The 13,312-nt window shown below is 43.5% G+C and overlaps 1 protein-coding gene across 1 annotated transcript; it reads left to right on the top strand.

Moving 5' to 3' along the window:
* The first annotated feature begins 234 nt into the window (after positions 1 to 234).
* LOC121271569 (ferritin heavy chain, oocyte isoform-like) lies at positions 235 to 11,141 on the top strand. Its single transcript, XM_041177578.1, has 4 exons — positions 235 to 237; positions 877 to 1,020; positions 1,481 to 1,606; positions 11,079 to 11,141. Exons 1-4 carry the CDS (start codon positions 235 to 237, stop codon positions 11,139 to 11,141), a joined length of 336 nt encoding a protein of 111 aa, XP_041033512.1.
* The last annotated feature ends 2,171 nt before the right edge of the window (positions 11,142 to 13,312 follow it).

Below are 13,312 nucleotides of genomic sequence, written 5' to 3'. Positions count from 1 at the left end.
TGACAATCTGATAGCCAATCATCATTGGTGATGTCATTCCCTGTTTGAATGCAGGATGTCCCAGGCGTATAAATATAAGTTTGTGCAGGACAAGGTCATATTATTGTTTGAACTTGGTTCTTGTTGCTAGTAGATTGAAGATGACTTCCCAAGTGCGTCAGAACTACCACAAGGACTGAGGATGATAACAAGCAGATCAACCTGGAGCTCTATTCCTCCTATGTTTAGCTCTCCATGGTGAGCTTTGTATTTTTGGGGGTATGATTTTAAAATTGAGTGATTTGATTGTATTCTGGGCAGGTGGGATTTCTCTAGGCCAATGAATTGGGCTTAGAATGTTCCCAGTGAATGTTATGGGGTGAGACTTTTGTTGAAGGTCTTGTTAACAGACTGTCTCCTGCTCTGTAATAGCTTCATCCAGTTCTAAACTTTGTTTGAAACTATCTCCAGGACTCCATGAAGCTTCCAGTAGAGGGTTTATCTTGAATGTGCATGAATCTGGTTAATAATAACAATTAAACTTAATCAGGTGACTAGTGCAAAATTGACTATTTAAGATGAGTGCTTTTCTCCCTCCTCATTCTAAATAAGTAAATCCTGTTGTATTGAGCTTTCTTTTGGGACTGGAATTGTTGTATTAGACTGAATTTGAAAAATTTCTCTTTTTTCTAACTTTTAAAATCAATGCTTTGAAAGGGATGGGGATGTTCAGCTATTGCATTAAGCAGGGGCTGAGTGTTGAAACAACTTCATACCTTTTTTATAAATGAGTGGAATTAATGATTTTAAATTCAATATGGTCACCTACCAAGTTGACCATGGACATGATCTGCACCTAACCTGACTTCTTCCTTTCCATTTTGTCTCTCCCTGCAGTCCTCTTACTTTGACCAGGATGATGTTGCCCTGTGTCACTTTGAGTTCTTCAAGGAGCAGTCACATGAGGGACGGGAACATGCTGAGAAACTGATGAAATTCCAGAATAAACGTGGAGGCCGGATCAGCCTGGAGGATGTCAAGGTTGGATTTTCAACTTGATATAATTTATTTTGCTGAAAAGAAGTTTGCTCATTTTTAAATAGTTTACCTACTACTACACCCTCTGGTTCCTTGTATCTGAAATGGCTAAAACAGCTACTATTGAATTGAGAATGGGCGGTGGATGAGTTGGGGTGGCTTTGGCACTTGATCATCCTAACCTAATAGCTAGAGACGGATCAATAAATCTGGATCAAACGAAAGTGTTCCTGTGCTGCAAACTAATGGCTTAAACTTAAGTGCTTGGCTAAGACTAGTGTAGAGATGTGCACTTCTATGGATGAGTCATTTTCCCCAAAAAAAGACAAATGGGCTTTATGAATCTGTGTTCTCACTCTTAGCTGATGGACTGACCTAATGTCCAGTATTGGTTTCCAATGTAGCATCCCAAGAACTTTCCACTTTCCAGTAGCACTAACAAGACTTCTCTTCCCCTTTTCAGAAGCCAGAGCAGAATGATTGGAGTAATGGTCTGGAGGCAATGCAGAGAGCTCTGCAGATGGGGAAGAATGTGAACCAGAGTCATCTGGATCTGTACAAGCTGTCCCCTGGGAACACTGACCCTCATGTAAGGTCCTTCAAATGAAATGCTGAACTTTTTTGACCTTGATGTCCCAAGCATCACTAAGTGTTGAATTGGCTGGAGTCACAATTTAATCTAGCATGATAGCTGCTAAATTACCAGAACCTGTTCCATTAAGTTGGCTCTGGATAAATACTGGCCAGGATACTTGAGGGAATATCAACTTCTATCTGAAGTAGTACCATGCTTTTTTTTTTTTACATGCACCAGTCAAAAGATGTCCCTTGATGGTGCTGCTCTCAATCCCCGCTGTCGATTACAGGTATCTCTGGGACATACAACGCTCCTTGGACTGCTGTTCTCGTCGTATCCTGAGATCCACACTCAGTGCCATGCGCCGCCATATGAACACACTCGAACTCTCCCTCCAGCAGCACCAATGCACCCTTTCTCTAAGTTGTCCTTGCCCCCAGTGTCATTTTATTCTTCTCATCTGACACCTCAACGAGGAACCTTTTTTGTCTGTCTTTCTTTCAAGTGCTAAGGAACGCAAGCTCCAACAACTCATCGACACCAACGCCCATCCAGGACCCTCCACCCCTGCCTATCCCTCTGTCCCCATCCCATCTTCCAATCCCAGCCCCAGCTGTGTATTCACCATACCCCCTGACCTTCCCCTCTCCAACGCTGCACGTTCAGTGCTCAGCAAAGGACTTAGTTTCATACCCTTACGCCCTCACCTCAATGAATTTCGGGCTCAGCACGATGCTGAACTCTTCTTCCGCTGCCTTCGTCTCCGTGCTCACTTCTTTGGGCAGGAGTCCGCTCCCTGTTCAACGGATCCTTTTACCCACCTCCGATATTCTCCCTCCACCTGGACCCCTCCCTCTGGATTCTTATCTGCTCTTGATCTTTTCATTGAGAACTGTTGGCGTGACATCAGTTGTCTCATTTTCTCTGCTCTATCACCTACTCTAACCTATCTCTCTCTGAACTTGCCGCACTCCATTCTCTCAGCTCCAATCCTGACCTTGTCATCAAACCTGCTGACAAGGGTGGTGCTGTTGTCTGGCGCACTGACCTCTTCCTCAGAGGCTGGGCGTCAACTCGCAGACACTTCGTCCTATCTCTCCCTGGACCATGACCCCACCACTGAACATCAAGCCATTGTTTCCAGGACTGTCACTGACCTCATCTCCTCTGGCGATCTTCCCTCCACAACTTCCAACCTGATGGTCTTCAAACCTCAGACGGCCCACTTCTACCTCCTACCCAAAATCCACAAACAGGACTGTCCCAGCAGACCGATCGTGTCAGCCTGTTCCTGCCCCAAGAAACTCATTTCTTGTTATCTTAACTCCATTCTCTCTCCCCCTTATCCAGTGTCTTCCCACCTACATCCGCAATTCCTTTCATGCCCTACATCATATCAACAATTTCCAGTTCCCTGGCCCCAACCGCCTCCTCTTCACCATGAACATCCAGTCCCTCTACACCTCCATCCCCCACCAGGATGGTCTGATGGATTTCCATTTCTTCCTCGAACAGAGGCCCAAACAAGCCCCATCCACCACTACTCCCCTCTGTCTGGCTGAACTTGTTCTCTCACTGAACAATTTCTCCTTAAACTCCTCTCACTTCCTCCAAATAAAAGGTGTGGCTATGGGTACCTGCATGGGCCCCAGTTATGCCTGTCTCTTTATGGGGTATGTGGAACATTCTTTGTTCCAGTCCTACTCAGGCCCCCTCCCACAACTTTCTCCGGTACATCAATGACTGCTTTGGTGCCACTTCATGCTCTCGACTGGATCTGGAAAAATTTATTAACTTTGCTTCCAATTTCCACCCCTCCATCATTTTCACGTGGTCCATCACTGACACTTCCCTTCCTTGACCCCTCAGTCTCAATTTCTGGTGAATTGCAAGTGTCCACCAATATCCATTACAAGCCTACCGACTCCCACAGCTACCTTGACTACAGCTCCTCACACCCCACTTCCTGTAAGGACTCCATCCCATTCTCTCAGTTCCTTTGCCTCTGTCACATCTGTTCTGATGATGCCACTTTCAAAAACAGTTCCTCTGACATGTCTTCCTCCTTCCTTTTAACTGAGGTTTTCCACCCACGGTGGTTGACAGGGCCCTCAACCATGTCTGGCCCATCTCCCATGCATCTGCCCTCACACCTTCCTCTCCCTCCCAGAGCCATGATCAGCCCACCAGCCTCCACATTCAAAGGATCATCCTCCGCCATTTCTGCCAACTCCAGCATGATGATGCCACCAAACACATCTTCCCGTCACCCCCCACCCCCGCCCCCCAGGGGCTTTCCACAGGGATCATTCCCTCTGGGACACTCTGGCCCATTCCTCCATCACCCCCTACACTCAACCCCCTCCCACGGCACCTTCCCATGCAACCGCAGAAGGTGCAACACCTACCCCTTCACTTCCCCTCTCCTCACCGTCCAAGGGCCCAAACACTCCTTTCAAGTGAAGCAGCATTTCACTTGCACTTCCCTCAATTTAGTCTACTGCATTTGTTGATCCCAATGCAGTTTCCTCTACACTGGAGAGACCAAACGCAGACTGGGTGACCACTTTGCAGAACACCTTCGGTCTGTCCGCAAGTATTATCCAGACCTCCCTGTCGCTGGCCATTTCAACACTCCACCCTACTCTCATGCCCACATGTCTGTCCTTGGCCTGCTGCATTGTTCCAGTGAAGCTCAACGCAAACTGGAGAAACAGCACCTCATCTTCCGACCTAGGCACTTTACAACCTGCCGGACTGAATATCGAGTTCAACAAATTCAGACCATGAGCTCTCTCCTCCAACTCCACCCCCTTTCCTATCCCCCTATTTCCAATAATTTATAATAATACAATATATTTCCCACCAATTTTTAAATTTTTTATTTCGATCTATTGTTTTATCTCCACCTTTGTGCCCATTTTGATCCCTTCCCTGCCCTCCCACCCCTCCCCCACTAGGGCCATCTGCCACTAGCTTGTCCTGCTTGCTACCCTTAATGTCCCCATCACATTCCTTTAGATAATATCACCACCATCAACACCCCTTTGTCCTTTTTGTCTATGACATCTTTGGCAATCTCTTCTTTGCCTTCACCTATTACTGGCCCCCTATCCAGCTCTACCTGTCCCACCGCCCCCCCCTTACCAGCTTATATTTCACCTCATTTCTCTATTTCATCTGATGAAGTCATACGGACTGGAAAGTCAACTGTATTCCTCACCGCAGATGTGGTTAGACCTGCTGAGTTTTTCCAGGTGTTTTTGTTCTAGTTTCTGTAAAGATATAGTTGTAGGTGAAGGAGTATTGTAATAATTCCTCTTGTTTAATAAATGTTTTATTCTTTTGTTAAAAGTTCATCAGCTGACTCCTGTGCCTCTGTTCAGTAGCCACTCTCTACGTAGCTAAATAAAAATTAGTCTAATCAAGCCAGGTTCCACCCTAAGATCAGGTTTGTCCAGTAGTAACATCAGCTGAGCTCATAGCCTTACTGTTTCTCTAAGATCCCATGAAGTGGATCAGTCCTGGATTAGGTGGTGAGATTTGTTTCCTTGTATTAAACTCTGATTTTAGATGGGCGAGATGGAGGCAATAGTGAATGATATCTAGAGCCACCAGTCACACAACAGGCATGAGCCTCTTGGGAGAGACACCACTGATGGGCACAGTTGACTCACCTGAGGAGAGAAATGTATCCAGGTGCTTACAGCTGTTCTGGTCAAACAGGATCCCAGATGCAGTGAATGTTCTGTAGTCAGAGGGCTTTGCCCAAACTGATGGACTTCACATGGTCACTCCAGGGCCACCAGAGACCTTGATGAAGGCCTGTGGTTACTAGTTCAGAGGAAATATTGATTGATCCTTTCCACAGGAAACTCTGAATTTAGAATCACAACTTTTATAGGGTGCAGGGAGGTGATGGGTGTGAAAAACTCATGATGCTGAGAATCATCCTTTGCCATTTGCAGATTTTCATGGAAACTTGAGATGCAAATATATTAACATGACAGATTTTAATAACTGAAGTCTTTAACTTCATTGTCCTCACTGTAGTTCTCAATCAAGTTCCTAAAATTGGCTGTTAAACATTGCTTTTGACTGCATTTATTCAATAAAACTTCAATCATTCATGGGGCAAAGGAGACCAAGTAGGATTTGGAAAGGATGATTCCTATTGGGTATGAAATGTTTACTAGGACTAAATGTAAAAGAGGAACAGCTATTGAGAAACTGCTGGTATTGAATTTCATAGACTGATGAAGCAGAGTTTGTGATGTGAAATATTTAACTTCCTTGGTATTAAGTTATTTGCTTTTAATTGACTATATTTTGCTCAATTGCCGTTTGACAACTTTTACCCTCCATTTCACTCAACTTTGTATTCAGTTGGGCGGTTAGTGACAAATCTTCAGAACCACTTTAGTCCAATCCTTTAAAGGACAATAGCTGATCAGTAAAGATGGCAGCATTTCTTGTTGCAGTTGTAATTCTCTTTAGTACCTGGAGGTCAGGGTACTCCCAGAACCCAGCTCATAATGACTGTTATTTGCTTACAAGAACACTAAAAGGAACAGCACAGGGCATTTGGTTTAGTGAGTGAACTGCACAGAGAGTATGTCACTAATAATTCCATGGACTAAAGAATAGAAAATGGATTTGATTCTGCTACTGAAATTCTGAAACACCAAAGCCCTGAAAAATAGTTCTCATTTCAAGTTTTTTAGTAGTTAATATTTCATCAGCTTGAAGACTTTAAAATTCAGCAAAAGACAGAATATTCATACCCAAAGCAGTAACTCCTCTAGGCTCAGATTTCTAGGAGCTCCCTCCTAAACAAGATACTTGTCAAAAACATACCACTGTGCCCTTGAACGTCTCTTGAGGTGTAAAGAAGTGGCCCAGGTGTCAAACTTAGTTGGGCAAAGTTGCTAGATCAATACAGGCTTTTGTATTAGAGCATTCCCATCTCATTGCAACATATTGAAAGGCACAGTTAAACATACAGAACTCCAATTTAATGGAAAACTATGATGCAATTCAAAATCTTTGCACTCAAGATAAACTAGTGTATGCTAAAAAGAATTATTAACCTGAAAGGACAGCATTACAACAGAAAGCAAACATTCAAAAAGAGTGCAAGAGACAAACCCCCAGTCCCTATTGTCTGGACAGTTAGTACATTTCCTAATGGAGTCCAGGTCTCAACAGCTCCTTGTGCAACATCACAAACTTGTTAGTTTAAAAGGTTTAATTTGTACAAATGTTATTAATACAATAAGCTTGATGCTTACAGTAAATTCAGTTCAGTCACTCTCCCCCAGGGTGAGCTTGTCAAACAGGTACTCTCCCATGCCATTCTCAGGGGCTCCCAGTCTCCTCAGGTTGGTGATGTGATCTCCAAGCTTCTTGATCATCTTCACTTGCTCATCCAAGTAGTGAGTCTCCAGGAAGTCACAAAGCTGAAAAAGGAGAGGGAAGCTAGTTACATCCAGCAGCAGATAAAGAACCAACTGGATAGACCCCGAATGGATTTCAATCCCTCTGGACAACAGGATAGTCAGGTGCTGCAATGGAGATTGTACAAGAATTCCCTTTGCCAAAAAAAGCCCAAAATTCTAGGGTCACTGGGTGATGGGCAGAGGACCAAAAAGCCAAGAGACACCATTGAAAGTTAGACTTAAAGATAGACAGTGAAATTTCACCCACTCCCACATGAAAGCATCAGGAACTTACATGAGGGTCAGTGTTCCCAGAGGAGAGCTTGTGCAGATCCAGCAGACTCTGGTTTATGTTCTTCTCCATCTGCAGAGCTCTCTGCATTGCCTCCAGACCATCGCTCCACTCATCCTGCTCTGGTTTCTGAAAGGGGAAGGGCAGATAGTTCATTTACAATGGATTAAATAAGACACAAGAGAGTGCAAGGAAAACAGGTGATGAAGCAACCCAAAGAGGATGTTACCAGGAACAGATTCACCACAATATAGAATTACAGCATTAAACTATGCAACTAAAAACTGAAAGTAATTGCTTCAGGCAAGTAGTCTCATTCCATTAAATCTAACCTTGATGTCATTCAGGATGATTCGGCCTCCACGTTTATTCTGGAATTGCATCAGTTTCTCAGTGTTCCCATTCCTCCGTGCAAGTCTTTGGACATCTCCCCCACACAGCCAACACAACTAATTTTTTCCCTTTCATCTTTAGTCTCCTCCATTGTTCTAATACATTTGACTTTTTCAATAGAAATCTTTCATGTTTTCCTGTTGCCTCTAAATTTTGTTTGACTTGCCTTCCCTTGTTTACTTACTAAATCTTTGAGGGTTTTTTACAACTTGTATTCTCTCTCTCCTTTGACTTTTCAGCTGTTGAATTTCAAAGTCCCTAATTATCACCTAATGCAAGTTTTTAAAACACTGACAGAAATCCAAATGTTTGTTTCACACTTGTGGGTTTGCTTTTTTTATGCTCCCCCCACCCCCACTAGAGCTATACCTGGTTCTGTTGAAGGGTCATGAGGACTCGAAACGTCAACTCTTTTCTTCTCCGCCGATGCTGCCAGACCTGCTGAGTTTTTCCAACTAATTCTGTTTTTGTTTTGGATTTCCAGCATCCGCAGTTTTTTGTTTTTATCTCTATACCTGGAGTGCCCTACCATCCATTCTTAATTAGCACATTCGTTTAGATAATATCACCAACTTCAACACCTGTGTTCTTTTGTCTGTGACAGCTTTTGATGATCTGCTCCTATCCTAACACCCCCTTCCCACCCCACCTTAAACCAGTTTATATTTCCCTCCTTGTAAAGAAAGATCAGTTCTGTTGAAGGGTCATGAGGACTCAAAACGTCAACTCTTTTCTTCTCCGCCGATGCTGCCAGACCTGCTGAGTTTGTCCAGGTAATTTTGTTTTAAAACACTATCTATTTATAAATCCACTTCACCAGAGCCTCACTACAAAGGCATGAATCTAGCACCTTTACCTTTTTTATCTCAATTCCCACAGACACTAACCTTCTCCAGTTTAATCATGGACAATGTGCCTTTACAGAATACCATCATATCCTCATGTTAAAATAACATCCATTGTCACACTTCACCCAATGGTGTTAAAGCTGATGTTGGTATCTGTAATTCACTGACAGATTCCAAACGGGATGGACGGATACTACCCAAACGTCCAGGCCCAAACCGATCAACAGATACGTGGCTTGGAGGGAGGTGGAATACCGGAAGTGGACCAAACTCCAATGCCAAGGAACCGGCATCGAGTATTACGAAAATGACTATGCCTCTAATTCCTGGACGAAAACCTGTTTCAACATTAAACAAATCCAGGCTCATTAACAGTTTACTACTGCGGTGCAATCGCTACCCAGCGAGATCCACCTTAAAAGAGGCAGACAACACCATAACAAATCCTGCAGGAGATGAGGCCCCCTTCGAGTCACTGGCTCACATTTGTGGCAGCTGTCCGTTTGTGAAAAATGCAAGAATCAAAAGACATAACAAAATCCTGGACCGTTTCCAGCCAAATACGGCTGGACATCGCACCTGGAACCGAGGCTCTTCGGAAAGGATGGGACCCTTTGGAAGCCCAATCTGGTCCTCGTCAAGGACAGAGTAGTAGCGGTGGTGGATGTTACAGTACGTTTTGAGGATAATATCAAGTCTCTGGAGAAAGCTTGGGCCGAAAGAGAACACAAATACCAACACCTGGAGGATGAGATACTGGAACTGACAGGCGGCAAGTCAGTAAAATACTTCGGATTCGTCATGGGAGCTCGAGGGAAGTGGTTCGACAAGAATAACAGCCTCGTGCGTTCCCTGAAGATCGATAAATACAAATCCTTCGCCCAGCTTGCTTCGAGGCTGACAATCTCTCTGACATTGGAACTTTTACAGATTTTCGGAGACCAGTAGTCAGAGAATCGTCTCACAGAGACTACCCGTAGAGATGTCACAAGACCCAAGACAAAGGACGGAGAGGCTGCACGAGATGGGTATTGTATATCTCCAGGGTGGGAGGCTGAATGCCTGATCCCCGGTGGGCGAGTAAGGTGGACAATTTGTACATTCTGGTTAAATGAACTTGTATAGTCTGGCATAACGGTTAGTTTTTACCTTGTTTAATTATTTGGGAGTGGTTACACGTTGTTAATTATAACTATGTTAACTAAATATGGCTTTTTCCTCGGGTTAATGTAAATAAATAATTAATAAAGTAACACACATTCAGATGATGTAATTCAGGGTAGGTCTTCGGACCACTAACCATGTGACCAGCTACCTAGTTTCATCAGTACCTAAGTGACGAACATCCATGCTTACCAAATTTGACGTACTGAAAATCAAGATCACGCGACCCAGAGCTCTGCTTCCACCTGATTCACTGCTCTCGGCGGTGACTTCTTCACTGCCCTTGGCTGTGGTTTCCTGGAGTTAAGACACAACATGGACGAGATTTCATTTGCATTTCCCCCAATTTAGTCTCTTGCATTCGTTGCTCCCAATGTGGTCTCCTCTACATTGGAGAGACCAAACGTAAACTGGGCGACCGCTTTGCAGAACACCTGCGGTCTGTCCGCAAGAATGACCCAAACCTCCCTGTCGCTTGCCATTTTAACACTCCACCCTGCTCTCTTGCCCACATGTCTGTCCTTGGCTTGCTGCATTGTTCCAGTGAAGCTCAACGCAAATTGGAGGAACAACACCTCATCTTCTGACTAGGCACTTTACAGCCTTCCAGACTGAATATTGAATTCAACAACTTTAGATCTTGAACTCCCTCCTCCATCCCCATCCCCTTTCTGTTTCTTTCCCCCTTCCTTTTGTTTTTTCCAATAAATTATATAGATTTTTCTTTTCCCACCTATTTCCATTATTTTTAAATCTTTTATGCTCCCCCCACCCCCACTAGAGCTATACCTTGAGTGCCCTACCATCCATTCTTAATTAGCACATTCATTTAGATAATATCACCAACTTCAACACCTATGTGTTCTTTTGTTCTGTTGTCTGTGACATCTTTTGATGATCTGCTTCTATCACTGCTTGCTTGTCCCTACAACCACACCACCCCCCTCCACTTCTCTCTCCCCCACCCCCCCCAAACACACACACCTTAAACCAGCTTATATTTCACCCTTTACTTGGATTCACCTAGTTCTGTTGAAGGGTCATGAGGACTCGAAACGTCAACTCTTTTCTTCTCCGCCGATGCTGCCAGACCTCCTGAGTTTTTCCAGGTAATTCTGTTTTTGTTTGTTTCACACTTGTGGGTTTGCTTTTTTTTTTAAACAAAGGCCATTTGTACTGGAGACCTGAATCACTAAACTGTTCCCAGGACATTCTGACATCCAAATATTCCTTGAGTTGCTCACTCCTCACTCCCAGTTTAATGGAATTGATAACTTGCCACTTGTGGGTAATTTTGGTCTTGTCAGGTCAATCATATTAACTCTTCCCCTCTTTTCCTTCTATTCCAGTTGTGTGACTTCCTGGGGACTCACTACTTGGATGAGCAAGTGAAGATGATCAAGAAGCTTTGAGATCACATCACCAACCTGAAGAGACTGGGAGCCCCTGAGAATAGCATGGAAGGGTACCTGTTGGACAAGCTCACCCTAAATTGACAATGCATCTAGATGCATTCATGTTGTTCTATTTCCACAGATGATGGAAGTGAAATGTATCCCAATTCTTGGAATGTTTTCTTGTTAGTTCCCAATTTTCACTTGTATGGAAATAAAATATTCATGGAACAGAAGTTCTTTTGTACCAGTTCAATACCTGTATAAAATGTGATTTATTAAATCTTTAACATGCCTAAGGCTGGTGGAAGAGGGGAAAGTTTAACTTCCCAGAATTGATTCAATGCTTCCCAAGGTTGGCTCACTTATATCTCCCACTTCACTCAGAAGCTGGTAGGGGATTTCAGAAATCCCCTACAACTGTAACCTCCATTCCTGTTAAGCTGTCTCTAGCAACTGCAGATCTTGTCATAAAGCTGTGAAATGAGGTAAGGACAGTGCTAGAAAGCATCTGCTTCACTTGTCAGGGAAGACGGGTACAATGTAATACTCAGTATTCCAAGTCAAAGCACTATTTCCCCCTCATGCAGGAGTCTAAGGGCACAGTTTCAAAATAAAGGGTCTCCCATTTAAGACAGATGAGGTGGAAATTCCCCTCTCCAGAGGGTTGTGAGTCTTTGAAGTTTTCCGTCCCACACCAACCCCTACAAAATTGAGCAGTGGTGGTTTGTTCCTTGTAATATATTCAAGGCTGTATTTTTTTTAATCTACAGGGAGTTGATGGTTATAAGAGTCAGGCAGGAAAGTTGAGTTGCAGCTAAGGTCAGATCAGCCATGATCTCATTGAATGGGGGAAGCAGAGTTGAGGGACTGAATGACCTACTCCTAATCGGGCACAAAATTGCCAAACGAGCGTGTGGGTTTTTTTTTGGTCTGTGTACAGCATTGATCACCTTTAACTTACCTTTTTGTCAGTTGTTCAACTCTTACCCATATTCTCCAAGGCTGTACTTGCTGATGTCTTCCATGAGTAAATATGGAAATTCTCAAGTCAGGTGGCCAAAACATAAGATACTCTCAATTTCAATCTTTCCTCAAGTCACAATAGATTTGCAGAAGGGGTGAAACATGAGACTGCGCAGGTCTTAAATTTGACAAAGAGCTCTGCACCAAACTTCTCCTCGAGCATGGATTTCTGTTTGATACTTCCCCACTCCGTTTCCACAGCTTGTCCAGTTGCTTTGCAAAGTCACTGCTGACTAGGTGGTGCTGGTCCATCTCTTAACTATTGCAATCAACATTGGTATCACAGACATGCTCTGGATCAGACAAGGTACAATAATTCTCCAAGAGCTGTTTTAACATTGTGATTAACACCATCTACGGGGTAGAGTTTCCATTTGCACACTCAACAACCTGAGATATATTGTGAAGCTCTGATTCAGAAAATCAATATCAGTTTAAGGAAACCAATTGTTTCACTGACAAGATTCCATTAAAAAAATAGGGAAAATGGAAGCACAAGGAATTGGAGGAACCCTTTTGACATGGTTGAGGAATTGGTTAGAATGCAGGAGATAGAATAGGGATAATGGGTGTGTACTCCAATTGACTGTGGCTAGTCACCTTCCCCCAGGGATCTGTACAGAGGCCTCTATTTCATCTATGGTATTTGTAAATAGAAAGAAAAACAGATGCATATTCAAGCTTCCTGATGATGCTAATTTGGGTGGCACAGTGAGTAGTGTAGATGGGAGCATAAAGAGCAAATGGACATCGATAAAGTGAATGGACAAAACTGTGGCAGAGAGAGTTCCATGTGAAGGAGACCAAAGCCATCCACTTTGGGCCAACAAACATAAAACAGAGGGTTTTTTTCTAAATGTTTAGGAGCTAGGACCAAAGCGCGGAGATATTTAAAAATCCATGTACAGAAATGACAAAAGCTATTAAACAAACAAAGATGAATTGAAAAGGCCAATAGAATACTAATCTTCATCTCAATGGGGCTGGAATATAAAGGGCTGGAGGTTCTGCTACAGTTGCACAGAATCTGAGTCTCAGCACTTCCGGAACACTCTTCAGTTCCAATATATCTGCCTGGGAGGGAGGGAGTGCAGCACAGAATCACCAGAATGATGCCAGGACTAAAGGGGTTAATCTATTTGAATATTTTTAAGGCTGAGGTA

This window comes from Carcharodon carcharias, chromosome 31, assembly GCF_017639515.1.
Source record: "Carcharodon carcharias isolate sCarCar2 chromosome 31, sCarCar2.pri, whole genome shotgun sequence".
Taxonomy (NCBI): Eukaryota; Metazoa; Chordata; class Chondrichthyes; order Lamniformes; family Lamnidae; genus Carcharodon; species Carcharodon carcharias.
The sequence above is the reverse complement of the archived record's forward strand: the minus strand, read 5'-3'. Positions and strand labels throughout refer to the sequence as shown.